This window comes from Chionomys nivalis, chromosome 4, assembly GCF_950005125.1.
Source record: "Chionomys nivalis chromosome 4, mChiNiv1.1, whole genome shotgun sequence".
Lineage (NCBI taxonomy): Eukaryota > Metazoa > Chordata > Mammalia > Rodentia > Cricetidae > Chionomys > Chionomys nivalis.
In genome coordinates this window covers 55,757,860-55,771,294 of record NC_080089.1, presented here as the reverse complement: position 1 = coordinate 55,771,294, position 13,435 = coordinate 55,757,860, and the positions used below count along the sequence as shown (strand labels likewise).

The following is a 13,435-nucleotide window of genomic DNA, read 5'->3' as shown; positions in this document are numbered from 1 at the left end:
TTTCAATGATGTTGGCATAGGTCCTTTAATGGGCAGGGTGTCCTGACTCCCTTAGCTCCTAGGCATTTGAGAGGGCCCCAGGCAAAGGGTCCATGCTTCCAAAGCTTGTGAGCATCCTTCATGGATTGTACATTATGTTGACAGATACTGATCTCTGTGCTGTGTGTCCAAATATTACAAGAAACTCATGTTCAAATATATAGCCATGTGTGTTTGTGTACAAAAGAGAGGGTTAAGTTTTCAACATCTTAAACATGGGGCACAGGTCCATTCCTGTTTATAGCCACAGCCTAGAAGAAACAAATTCCTTAAGGATGGGAGAGGATGAATGGTGTGGTATAATCCCCCCCCCCCCCCCCCGCCTTAGTCTTGCAAAACAATGAACTTGGGCCCTTATGCTAGTCAAGGTTTTGGTTGCGGGTTTTTTTTTTTTTTTTTTAATCTTTAAGATTTAACATTTTTTAAGTGTATGGGTATTTTGCCTGCATGTATGTTTTTTTTTGTTGTTGTTTTTTGTTTTGTTTTGTTTTGTTTTTCTGCATGTATGTTTATATGCCATGTGTGTGCCTGGTGCCCAAAGAAGAAAGAAAAGGGTAGTGGATCCCCCCCCCGAACTGGAGTTACAGTTAGTTGTGAGTGACCATGTAGGTGCTGGGAATCAAAACCTGGCTCCTTAGAAGAGCATCCAGTGCTCTTAGCAGCTGAGACAGCGCTCCAGCCCTGCATTCTTCCACTGAGCTATATCCTGGCCTTGCTGAGTTATTTAGTGGAGGGGAGGGAACCCCTGCCCTTAAGTTTTAGGGGTATATTCAAAAGGGTCAAGTCGTGCGCCCCCTATCCCCACCCACCGCAGTCGTGTTAGGTCCTCAGCTCAGTTGTATATTGAAATCTCGCAGGTCCTAGCAGGGTTGTAGGCACAAAGCCTGGGCTCACCACCTAGCCCAGGCTTGGAGCAGAAGAGCTGTGTCAGCCTGCGCCAGTGCCTGGGGGCAGGGCAGGCTGTGTGAATAGAGGGTGTTGTCGGTCCTCTAGGGGAAACAGGAGACAGGGCAGATCCTGCCTGGCAGGTCTGTCACCCACAGCTCCGCTTACACTTTCAGGGAGCTGATGACTCTGGGTGGAGACTGGCCCCAGATATCAAGGCCCTGAGGAGCCAGCCTTAACTTCCTGGGAGTGGCAAGGTGGAGCTGTGGGTGCGGTGTGGGGACACTCTGGACTTGATCTTCCTAACCTGGGGAACCAGAGATGTGCAGTTTATAAAAGGAAAGTAGTGTATTTCTGGGGGCCAGAGTTAACTCCAAGGCTTCTAGGGGTCAGTGCTTTTTGGGGCGGTGCTTTTCTGAGAGGCACCCCTGAAGTCTTGCTGGGCTTCAGGCGTCTTGTCTACCATTGTTTTGCTGGGTAACTCTCACAAACCCTTTCAGATTCTGTCTCCCTTTCCCTCTGGTTCCTTTGGAGACCCTCCCTTATGTCAGTGACACACCTGGATTCTCTAGGGGCAGGGTGGTGATGAGAAAGAGTGGGCTCCCTTCCTATCCTTGTTCCTGGCTCAAATGTTACAGATGCTGGGGCACATCAAGAGATTATCCTGGTCCCCAGATGCAGGTCAGCTGCCAAAGGCTGGGTACAGCTCTTTGCCTCTAACCTGCCTGCTCTTGGGCCCCAAGAAATCCTAATTTCCCCTTGGAGCTCAGACCCCTAGTGTCTCTGTCAGAATATTGAATATTGAATTTTGAATGTGGTCAAGAATGACTTTGAATTCATTCTCCTGCTTCCACCCCCCAAATGCTCGGATGACAGACAAGTGACACTTGAATCCGCTATCAGGACCAGATGATCCCCTGGGCCAGAGTTTGTTTTCTTTGCCCCTGATCTTGCATCATCCTCTTTTAGGAAGGGCCAGAGGATTCTGTCCACCGTGTAACTCATATAATGGCTTTTCTTTTGGGGACTTGGCATTTTAGGACCCATTGCCAGCTGAATGGTGTGCTCTAGGGCCAAGCACAAGGCCATATGGTTTCCCTGTGTCTGCATCGCTTCCTCTCCTTTGGCGAAATACCTTGATCATCCTGGTGAAGGATGGAGACTGAAAGATCACACAGAAGTCTACATGCCCAGATCTTCCCTTTATGCACCCACTGTGCCCCAAGTTTTGACATCCTCAAGCCCCTCCCACCCCTCCACCCCCACCCCTACCCCCCACAACCAACCCCCCTGCCATTTCTCTCACTTTTGCTGTTACACCCAAAAGGAAGGGAGGTGGGGAAGGATGGGGCTGTGGAGGCCAAGACCCAGGCTAAGAAGTCTAGGACTGGGAGCATTTCTTTTTATTTTTTTTCCCTGAAGTTCCCTGTAGAGTAAGGGCTTTGGTCCCATCTCAACAAACAGCCCATCTGCCTGTACAGGTAAGAGTGAGGTCTTTGGGAAGGCTCCAGGAGGTGGAAATTCAAGAGCTTGCCCAGATTTGTCCATCCCCACCCCCACGAAGCTAGGCCACATGGCCTGCCCCAGGGGAGTGAGGCTGCCGTGGATAAGAGCCCAGTGCACAAAGACAAACAGTGCACAGCTGCCCGGAGCCTCTGGAGCACCATTTATCGAGGCTCCATGGGGTCAAGTGCCCCAGTTTGTCTGCTCCCTAGTCTTGAGGGGAGCATGGCCATCAGAATGGCCTTCAACATTCCCAGTCCAGGCATCGATGGTTGCTCACCAATGCTTCAGTGCCGTACCACAGGGTTCTGTGGAGAAACGGCTTCAGACACTTCTCCATCCCATACACTCCAGGGCTCCATCAGGCCTGGCTAGCCCAGTGCCGTGTTAAATAGCTTTCTTGCCTTAAATTAACTAGCCCCAGAGCAACCCACCCACTTTGCACCTTGAATATATTAATCTATTGACTAACATCCCTCCCCATTCAGCTTCAGGAAAATGCCAGGGAGGGAGAGTTTGTACTTCAGAGACAACAAATGGCCAGAGCTGGGGTGGACAACCCAGGGTGCTCTCTTCTCCTGACCTTCTAGGCAGCCTGGGTCAGGTATGACTTATCTAAGGTCACAGGCCCAGGACCCAGAGTTGTTTGTGATCAATCTAGGCTGCTACCGTGTTTTCCACAGTGAGCCGACTTTAGCTGCCTCTCACCTTGGCCCCTGCAGTTCTCCAGGTCTAAGTGAACTGAGGAAGGTTCCAGCTCTTGACTCCACCCACTCCAGGATCTCCAGACTGTCTCCCAGTCCCCTCTACCCCTGGCATCTCAAGGTCTTTTTGGCCCTGGAGATCCTCAGGCCAGACCAGGGTACAGAAGCAGTGAGCCTGGAGGGTGGGCAGATTCTGGGCACAGGCCAGGTCTCACACCCAGTACTGGCCATTCCTGAGAGCAGGATTGGGTGTCCGGCAAAACTGCAGTAGCTCTGGGTCAGGCTGGCCTCCCGGTGGGGGCCCTTGGCCAGGCACAGCGGTGAGTGGAATGGTTTGGCCCGGCTCTACCTTGCGAAAGGTCTCTGTGTCACCGGCGAGGCCATTGCGGGGTTTGGCGGTCAGCACCTGGACATCATGTTTGCCTGTCTTGTTGCGTTTGCGGAGGTAGAAGAGCAGGGGCAAGATGAGGGCCAGGAGCAGGAGGACCAGGCACACAGGGATGATGACGCTGAACATGTTGGCCTCTAGGAAGCCCAGGAAACCGCTCCTGGCCACAGTGGGAACAGGGCTGGATGCTGCTGGGCCTGGCTGGCCAGTGGGGGTATTTCTTCTTGGTTTCTCTGTTTCTGTCCGAGGAGCATTGGGAACACTGAGCAGGGCCACACTGTAGGCCTTGGCTGCATGGTAAGGTTCGGTGGCAAAGTCCAACAAGGTCACCGCGGGTGGGACACCCCTTGCCCACAGCTCCAAAGTAAGACTGTCACTCATTGGGCCCGTGGATCTACCATCTGGCCTGCCCACCTCTAGACCCAGCCTTCCCTCTTCCAGGTCCTGCTGAGTGAAATGCTCCACAAGCTGGTTGCTCCTCGGTTCTGCACGGGCTTGGGACACACGAACCACACGGCCATATCGGGGTCCGGCCAGGAGCCGGAAGTGGGGCATACTGCCTGTGCGGTTGGCCAGCTCACTGGCATCTAGCACAGTGGGGTCGAGGCGCAGGGTGGTACCCTGAGGCCATGGCCCACCTGCCCACACATGCAACAGAGCTTGCACTGTGACATTCACGGTGGCGGATGCATTTACACCCCTAGCCAGAGCCAGGACTTTGAAGTGATCCTGAGAGGAGGAGAAGTTGGTGAAGGCAAAGACCACTTCCCCCTGGTCTACCTGCATCTGACTGAAGGCAGAGGCAGGCTGCCCACCCACTAGTAGCTGCCCGTACAGGGGCCCCTGGGTGAGGCGATACGCAACATCCGGCTCCTCACGATCTGAAATCACCTGGAGCTGCTGTCGGCTCAGTGAGGAGCGCCCTAAAGCTTGGGGCACCTCCAGGGGTGCTCGCAGCTGCACTTCAATGGTGGATGGCAAGACGTCCACAGCCAGGGACATGGGTATCGGGGGGCTGGCTCCATCAGACATGCTCAGCTGGAAAACGCCGGTCACACTGCTCCCATTTGCCACAAAGGCCAGCCGCCCCGCATCCACGTCAGCCTGTGTGAAGTGGGTCACGGGCCCAGCGTCGTCCCCAGCCAGGCTCAGAAAGCCATTGTGGGGTGCCCGCTGTACTTCATACTCAATCTCCCCTGGAGCCGAGTCGGGGTCTACTACACTCAGCTGGGCTCGAGAGACAGGGGCTCGTAAGCCCCTGGTGACCCGGAGTGGAATGGAGGCCTGTGGCTGAGGGGGCCGCTCATTCACATCCCGCACAGTGATGGCAAAGGCCTCAGAGGTTTGGGGTCCTGCCACGGAAGCTCCTGTTGGCCCCTGGAGATGGGCACGGAAGCGGAAGCCATCTTGCTGGGTGCCCCCACCACCATGGGCATATACCAGCTGTCCTGCAGCCAATTCAGATTGCAGGAAGTGGGGCCTCCCGGCGTGGAGTGGCTCCTCAGACACCAACAGCTGGCCCCGGGTGGGGAACTGTGTGACCTGGAAGAGCACATCATGCCGAGAGCGCTGAGATGCTGGGACACTCGCTAGGAGGTTGGAGGCATCGAGGGAAGCCACGGTGATCTTGGCCCGCTGGCCCTCAGGGACCCAGAGACCTAGGGGTGAGACATAGGCTATAAAGGTCTGGTCCACTGGAGGAAGAGCCAAGAACTCCCAGAAAGGAGACCCCAGAGCAAGTCTGTGCATTTCCTTTAGACCGGTAGCTCCAGGATGGGGCTCATGGCCCTGGGAGAACAAGGACCGTGCCTTCCGCTGATGTCATTGTTCCCCACACACTATCCCCATACCTTCTGAGGGCCTGGGACTAAGACAGGAGCTGCTAGCCAGGCCTCTAGCCCTCTGTCTGAGGCAGTTTTCTGCATCCTCAACCTTACCATCCCATCATGCTGTTCACCTTTGTTTCTCCAGAGGCGGCTGGGGCGCTGGGGACAGGCAGCATCGAAAGACACAACCACAGCAAGGGTGGCAGCCACATCCCTGGCAGGTGGTGAGGACAGCAGGAGACCAATGGTGTCATGGGCTTCCCAGAAGGGCTCAGGAGACATCTCATGCTCGTACAGAATATTCCCAGCATTCACCTGGGGGAGACGTTATGATTGGGTATGACAGGTAGGCTCACGCTTTAGTACCTGAAAGCTTCCTATCGGGCTGGCAGGACACCGGCACTCTCATGTCCCCAGTGTTCTTCTGGCTGGACCTAAGTCTCTCTGTGTAGCCTGCTGTCTACCTACCTCATGGCTTCAAGGGGTCACCAATAGGCAATTATGTGGCAGAGAAGAGCTGGGCTTTGGAGCCAGAAGCCTAAGTTTCAGCCCCAGCTCCAGCTGGGGAAATTGGTCATTTATTCAAGTTTCCATTGAAAGCGGGGTCTTTCTGCCTTTGCAATGGGTCCCATCCTCCTTGCTTCCCACATTCTGTTCTGTCTTCTGTTATGTCAGCTTTCCCCCAAATAGATCATCTTTTTTTCTTGCTATGTAACCAAGTTATTTTTTTCTTTCATCTTAAAGAAAACTACTTTGAAATTGACTTTTCCTTGTCTTAACTGAGGGTTTCATGCATCCTAGTCTGTCCTGGAGCTTGTTAAAATGCCACTTTTATGTGGTGGCTGATGACTGAACCCAGGGCTTCATGCTTTCTAGGCGGGCACTCTTCCGACTGAGCTATGCCCCCGCACCTCAGTCCACAGTTTCCACGGCATTTGCTCCCTCCTGTTTCTCATTGTTTCCTTTGCAGTGAAATTCCTCAAGAATAATCTCCACTGTTAATACACATCACTCCACGCGGGATTTTGCTCCCCTGATGTCATCAAACCCATTTCATCAAGGGTACTAATGGGTCCTCTGCATTAGATTCAGAGGTCTCAGTGACTGCTGGGCATCACTTGATACAAATGAAGCTTCTGAGTGTGATGTTCTGCTTTGAGGCTCCTCACACCTCACAGACTCGCTGGTCCTGCTCCTCAGTCATGTGGCATGCTCTCAGGGGCCTCAAGCAGCCCTTATCAGAATCTCCAACTTACCCTCGCTCTCACTGGTCCCCTAGTCTCCAATTTCCACCTGTGTCTTGCTTCACAGAGATGTCTACCAGCTATTCCAAGCTCCCTAGACCCAGATATGCCCCAGTGGCCTTGCCTCCTGAGACTCCATCACCATGTCAGCAGCTCTGCTGGTGAGTGGCTCAGGGGGAACCCCAGAGTCCTCCATGGCTCCTCTCTGCCTTGCCACTCAGGTCCTGCCTGGATTTCTGCAAGGTTCCTCTCTTTTTTTTTTTTTTTTTTTTGGATTTTTCGAGACAGGGTTTCTCTGTAGCTTTTTGGTTCCTGTCCTGGAACTAGCTCTTGTAGACCAGGCTGGCCTCGAACTCACAAAGATCCACCTGCCTCTGCCTCCCGAGTGCTGGGATTAAAGGCGTGCGCCACCACCGCCCGGCAAGGTTCCTTCTCTTGTGTTCCACCCCAGGCCTCTGCCCACTGCCTCTGCAGAGTCTTAACACAGAGTGAGTCTTTGAAAATATACAATTAGTCCACTCTGGGTTTTTTTTTTTGTACCAGGGTCTCACTATATTGCTCAGGCTGGCCTTGACCTCCCAGGTTCAAGTGATCCCCTTGCCCTAGGCTCCTAAGTAGCTGGTACATGCCACCGTGTCAGGCTCAGCATTTAAGCTCACTCTTGCTCAAATGCTACATCCTCATGCCTTATCTTTGCTTCTCCCCTTTTAGGAGACACAGAAAGGTTTTCCTTTCAGTAACACAGGACATGTGCAATGGTAACACGGAGCCGGTGTGGGAGCGCTGGTAGTGAAGGGTCTACCGCAGTAGGGCCCTGCTGGCTACCCTGGCAACAGACTCGTGCCAAGAGAGGCTTTTTCCCAGTGCTTTGCTACAAGAAGGAATCAGGGCATCAGGTTTGTGTGACATTTCCTAAAGCTCTAGTGTTGACAACTAATGTTAAAACATTAAATGTAATGTGTACTCAAATAAAACACATCTGTGGGCCAGATGTGTTCTAAAGGATTGATGACTGCCTGTTGAAACCTCTGGTCCAGCCGGGCGGTGGTGGCGCACGCCTTTAATCCCAGCACTTGGGAGGCAGAGGTAGGCGGATCTCTGTGAGTTCGAGACCAGCCTGGTCTACAAGAACTAGTTCCAGGACAGGCTCCAAAGCCACAGAGAAACCCTGTCTCGAAAAACCAAAAAAAAAAAAAAAAAAAAAAAGAAACCTCTGGTCCAGGTTGATGGTGGACATGTTAGAAATGGAGACACCCCCTCACCCCTCAGCAGCGGCTGTGGAGGTCAGGGTGATGCCTGGCTATCAGTGCTCCTGTAGGAGAATGCCTGGATGGGAAAAAGGCAGAAATCAGGCCAGGCATGCAAAGGTCTCCCAAGCTGTGGGAAACAGTGTCCTTAGGCGTAGGGAACTCGATGAGCAGTCAGAAGGCTTGGTCTTGGTTTAGCGACTTACTAGCCTAGTGCACTGCACAGTCACCTGACTTCCAAACGAACATCCTTGTCTGCAAGTTGAGGCTACCTGAGCCCTGCCCCGCGTACCCGGAGTCTTGAAGGGCAGTGGGACTGTCAAGCCACTGGAGCCTGCCCTCTTCCAGTGGAGGAGGGCGCCTGTGCCACGTACTCTCTTTCCAGCCTCCTCAGGTGGCACTGCCAGTCTGGCCCCCTGGTGGCCATTCAGTCTGGTCCTTCATGTTGCTGGGGTGGTGGTGGTGGTGGTGGGAAATGAAGGGGGCACAGACTACTGGGTGGGGGATGGGTACGCGTGGCCTTGCCCTATTCTCCCCTCCTTCTTGGTCTCTGATGACAGGACTCCCAGTGACTGGGGCACACAGCTGTCCTAGCCACTGGCTGATTTCACTGTGGGGAGGGGCTGTGGGAGAGGCCAGCGCCCTGGAGAAGAGAGAACTCAAGCCCAGCAAATGATGGGACAGACCCAAGAAATCTTACTTCACGGTAGCTAACCCATCTTCCCCCTCTGAGCTATCTGCTAGCCTCTCCATCCAGTTACTTCTCGGGGGAGCACACACTCCGGAGTGGAAAGGAACTTTAGGACCCAGGAGGCCTCTGAGGTGAAGGAGTACTGGAAAGAGTCCTGGGGGTGGGTCCTGCCATTTTCAAGAGCCAGGGTAAGCCCCTCTGGAAAGTTCTTGGAGCAGCTTCACAATGCTACAGATGGAGTGCCAGGGCCAGCTGTGTCTTCTTGGAGCCTGCTCATATAGAAATAACTGGGATCATGCCCTAGTTTCATGTGCCCACACGGGCTCTAGGTGGGTGCCCCAAGTGTGTTGTTTGCCTGTCCATGGCCCGGAGGAGCCGCTCACAGTCCCTTAGACCCTGGTAAGTGTGGGCTGCTGGTTCCCGCTGGTTTGCACAGATAGCTCTGACACCTCAGCACCCCAGCCAGCCTCTACTTGAGGCTGGGAATTATAATTTTGGTTGGTGGCCCTGGCATGGGCTAGGAACTCTGCTCCAAAGGGTGGATAAGAGTGTCCCTGAGCCTGGCCCACTCTGCCTGAGACTCATCTGCCCCCAGCTTGCTCTGTTCTTCTCTGGAACCTGCCCTGAGCCCCAAGCTCAACTTTATTCCAAGCTCTGTCCCACTGAAGCAATCTGAGCTCAGCACCAGCTGCTGGGGTGCCACTGTTCCTCCTTACTCTGGCCTTTTTTAAGCAGCTAGGATCCAGCTACAGCTTCCATCTGGAGGCCCTGAACTAGGGCGGGCTCCAGAAAAGCTCAGATGCCAGGGATGTGTGTGCTCTGGCTGGCAGCTACCAGTAAGTTTGGGGTCTATGTCTTGGCGCTTACCTCAGCCTGGGTGAAGTTCACCAAGGCCTCCTCTGCACTGCCTTGTTGGGCATGGAACAGTCGGCCAAGCTGGGGACCTCTGACCACCCGGTAGAGCAGGTGCCGGGGGTCAGTGCCGGTGCTGGAACTGGCTCTCAGGTTCTGGCTGCTGAGGGGCTGCACAGACTCTGGAAAGAACAAAGAGGCCTGTCAGTTTTGAGTAGGCGCCACAGCCAGGGACCTGTTGTACCCAGCTACTCAGCATGTAGCCCTACCTGGACAGACAATTAACTTCTGGCTGCCCTCCAAGGAGAGAAGCACTTGCTTCTGGGCCACCACTCGGAAGAAATGTCCAGGAGAAGTGTGTGCGCCATCAGAGAGGTCGAAGTGGAAGCCGCCTTCCAGGGCTCCTGAGCACAAGGGGTGGATCAGGATCCTGCTGGCCCGACAGAGCTCCCTTCCCTTAAGGTACCTCCCAGGGTGTTGGGGTGGGGGCTGAAGACCCTGCTCAGCACCCACCTCTGTGTGAGAACAGCACAAGCCCACTGTCCAGCTGGGCCTGTGTGAAGCGGCGGACCTCTGTGTCTGGAGCCGCTCTCAGCACTATCCGTCCATTGCTGGGTTGCTGGATGGTGTAGAGCAGGTCTTCCGGGCCCGAGTCATTGTCTGTGCCCCTGAGGGCCTCAGGAGGGATGGGCACAGTGGCCCCCTCCCAGATCTGGGGACATAGGCATGTGAAAGTTCTGTTCTCATCGTTCCCCCACTCCCTGGCCCTGGGACTGACACCAGGGCTCCACTCTGCTTTACTCAGCTGTCATAAATAGACCTGTGTCTTTCTGGGCTCGACCACATAAAGGGCCTTCCATCCCTTTCTCCTCCTCGATCCCTCGGCCCTGGTTCCTTCTTCTCCACCTGTCCTGATCTTAATTGTACCTCAAAGCCAGCCGACAGCCTCCTGCCCAGAAATGCCCCTGTTTGTCCTTTACTGAGTTCTTACTCCCCAGAGATCCCCATCCCTGACCAAAGGTGTGCAGGGACCTCCCTTTCCTCCTACTGTGGCATGCACCACCTGGCAGGGGTGGGCACGGGGCAGAGGTAGTGAGGTTGGCCAGCGCAGGATACATAGAAATAGACTTTCCTACCAGCTGAATGCTGGGCGGGGGCGAAGGTGGGGGGAGCTGAAGAGCAGAGAGGAGAGCTGAGAATTTCCTGAAAAGTCAGGAACCAGAATGCAGGGGAGGCCCCAGAGGCTACCCTCCCAAGGAGGGCAAGATCCTTTTCCTGGGCCTGAGGCACTGGGGCCATTCTGGGTAGGGGTCTTCACAAAAAACATACTTCTTGCATCCTTGAGCTCCTCCCTCATCGAGTCCCAGGAAGAGAAAGCTTCACTGTCGGGCTCCAAGGAGCTAACATGGACGGATATTGCCATCTGGTGGCCAATTTGCCACACAGCATTTCCAATCTGTGGTCCTAGGCAATCCTTAGTTATCGAAACCAAGTCCTGCTTCTCCAATTTAACCACTTCCCACAGGCAACGTTATACCACCTCTCCACAGATAACCACAAAAGATTCAGACCCCAGGTCAGAAGCAGCTTCTACAGCTTCCCAAAGCTCCTCCTGGTGGCGGTCTATCCCTAGAACAGTAGTTCTCAACTTTCGTAATGTTGTGACACTTTAACATGGCTCCTCATGCTGGGGTGACCTCCCACCCCACCGTAAAACTATTCTCATTGATCCTTCATAATGGTAATTTTCCTACTGTTAGGAATCATAATGTAAAAATATCTATGTTTTCTGATGGTCTTAGGTGACCTCTGTGATAGGGTCATTCAACCCCAAGGGGTTGTGACCCACAGGTTGAGAACCCCTGCTCTAGATGCTGTGATCCAAACCTTAGTCCAACCTCTGTTGTCTCAAGTAGGCCTGTCAAGCTATATCCTTTCTATACCATGTGATCGTGGAGCACTGTCCTGCTCTGGATCCCAGCTCCCATTTCTACAGAACAGGGGTGCCACAGCCTGGAAGGGACAGAAGCTTGAGGAGTCTAGCCGTCTTTATTTGATGTGGTGCTTGAGCTCCCCACCTGCAGCTCACTCTACGGGGCTTGTAGGAAATTTTGTCAGGTGTTTTGGGCTTGGGGCATGAGGGAAGCCTTCTGCTACAGGTGAGTCCAGGGAACAGCGAGGCCAAATGTGACCTTTTGAAAGCAAGACTTCCCACCGTATTTCTAAGTAACCAGGAACAAAACCTCACAGCGGCGCTGATTTCAGTGCCGTATCACACCTCTCTGCCTGGTAACCTGGCATGTGGCAGCAAACCCTTTTAAACTGAGGAGGTCAGCACCCCCCCCCCCCGAAGCAAAGGGGAGAATTAGGGGACCCTAGTCTCTTTCCAGAAGCGGAGACGGGGTGGTCCTAGGGGTGAACTCACCTGCAGACCTGTGTTTGTGCTGAGGACAGGTGGTTGGTCATTAACAGGCAGGATGGTGATGGTGAAGGCCATGGGATGGCTCTGGCGATCCATCTCCGAGGCATTGGCCACCAGGACAAAGCTGTCTGTCTGTGTCTCACTTCCATCATGCACATAGCGGATCAGCTGCTCTTCCACCTACAAGTAGACCCAGGGCTGGTTGTCAGACTTCAGCTAGCCTAAGACTTACTAGCACCCTGAATGTTCTATTGTTGGGTGCAGGAGAAGACAGACCCCTTTAGAACCCATTTCCACAGGTGAGAAGTCAGGGGGCAATGGTTTCCAGCTCCCAGAAAAAGACACGAAATAAAGCATAAAACAGTACCAGCAACCAGAGCCGGGCTGCGGCCCTGGGGTCTCTGGAACAGATATACCTCTCTCCAGGCGAAGGTACTGAGGCTCCCGTCTCGAGGTTGGTCCTCCTTCTGCAGGGCCCCGTGCTGGGGTGGTTCTAGCACCTGGAGGAGGAGGCCTGGAAGTGTGGGGAAGTAAGGCCCCGTGATTTGGAGCAGTGGAGGGGCCAGGGTACGGGTGCCACCTTCAGGAACGCTGAAGTTTTGCCCCTCCAGGGGGATGACTGTGGGCAGCACCTCCAGCTCCACAAAGATGCCCTCAAGAGGGTCACCCAGGCCTGAGGTCACATCCAGGGAGAAGGAATCACTCCAGGCTCCAGGACGAGAGTGCAGGTAGAGAACCCTGCCTGAGTTCACTGCCTCTTGGGAGAAGCTCTGCACAGGGTCCAGGCTGGGCGGCTCATCCGCTGAAGCACCGTGGGACACCATCACCAGGTAGCCGGCGCTCGGGGGGCTCCTCAGCGAGAACATGATGTCCGTGGGCAGCACTGCCTCCTGGGCTACCTGGTCAACAGAGACCATGGGGACACACGGGGTCACAGGCTGTTGTGGACCTCAGCTGGCAGAACAGGCTTGCTCTCCACCTGTTGCTAATATTGCCAGGATATTGCTGCTCACATGCATTTGGGTTCACACGCAAAATGTCTAGACTCATGGCTGGCTGGCCAGCGGGGTTGCAACCAGATTCAGTATCAAAGGCATAAAAGTGACAAAAGTGCGCGCGCACGCACGCGCACGTACACACACACACAGAGGTTTCTCTGCTGGAGCTCTGCTCAGGCACTATTTAGATCTGTTAGGTGGATTTTTCTAGGGCTTTCAGCCCCCAATCCTGTTATGGCTACTACTGTGTACCACTAGAGGGCACCTCCACCATTCCTAGAAGCACAGGCTCCCACACTACAGGTTATAAGCAGTTTGCTGAGCTAGGTCCAGCCCAAAGGCTCCCGAGTACTCCCTCCAAGCCTGATCTAGCCACAAACAAACAAACAAACAAACAAACAAACAAACAAACAAACAAGTCTAAGTGCCACCCTCAGATTTACACATCTGACTCTATGTCCTTGCAGAGCACATTCCTTTTGCTAGAAACGCTATCCCTAGTTTTGGTCGTCTGTATTATGTGCTCCCCCAGCCCCTGCCATTCTTTTGGGCCTTTGCTGGCCTGGAACTTACTAAATAGACCAGCTTGGCCTTGAACTCACAGAGATCTACCCGCCTTTGCCTCCCAAGTGCTGC

At 54.0% G+C, this 13,435-nt stretch overlaps 1 protein-coding gene across 1 annotated transcript in view; it reads right to left on the bottom strand.

The window, feature by feature from the left end:
• Positions 1–2,220: 2,220 nt before the first annotated feature.
• Cspg4 (chondroitin sulfate proteoglycan 4) overlaps positions 2,221–13,435 on the bottom strand; it is a 36,722-nt gene continuing 25,507 nt past the window's right edge. The window contains exons 4-10 of the mRNA XM_057767673.1: positions 12,218–12,700; positions 11,805–11,981; positions 9,893–10,091; positions 9,649–9,783; positions 9,395–9,561; positions 5,477–5,660; positions 2,221–5,177 (exon numbers count right to left, since the gene is read on the bottom strand). Of these exons, the coding sequence (XP_057623656.1) occupies positions 3,343–5,177; positions 5,477–5,660; positions 9,395–9,561; positions 9,649–9,783; positions 9,893–10,091; positions 11,805–11,981; positions 12,218–12,700 (3,180 nt within the window). The 3' untranslated portion in view covers positions 2,221–3,342. The remainder of the gene's footprint in view (positions 5,178–5,476; positions 5,661–9,394; positions 9,562–9,648; positions 9,784–9,892; positions 10,092–11,804; positions 11,982–12,217; positions 12,701–13,435) is intronic.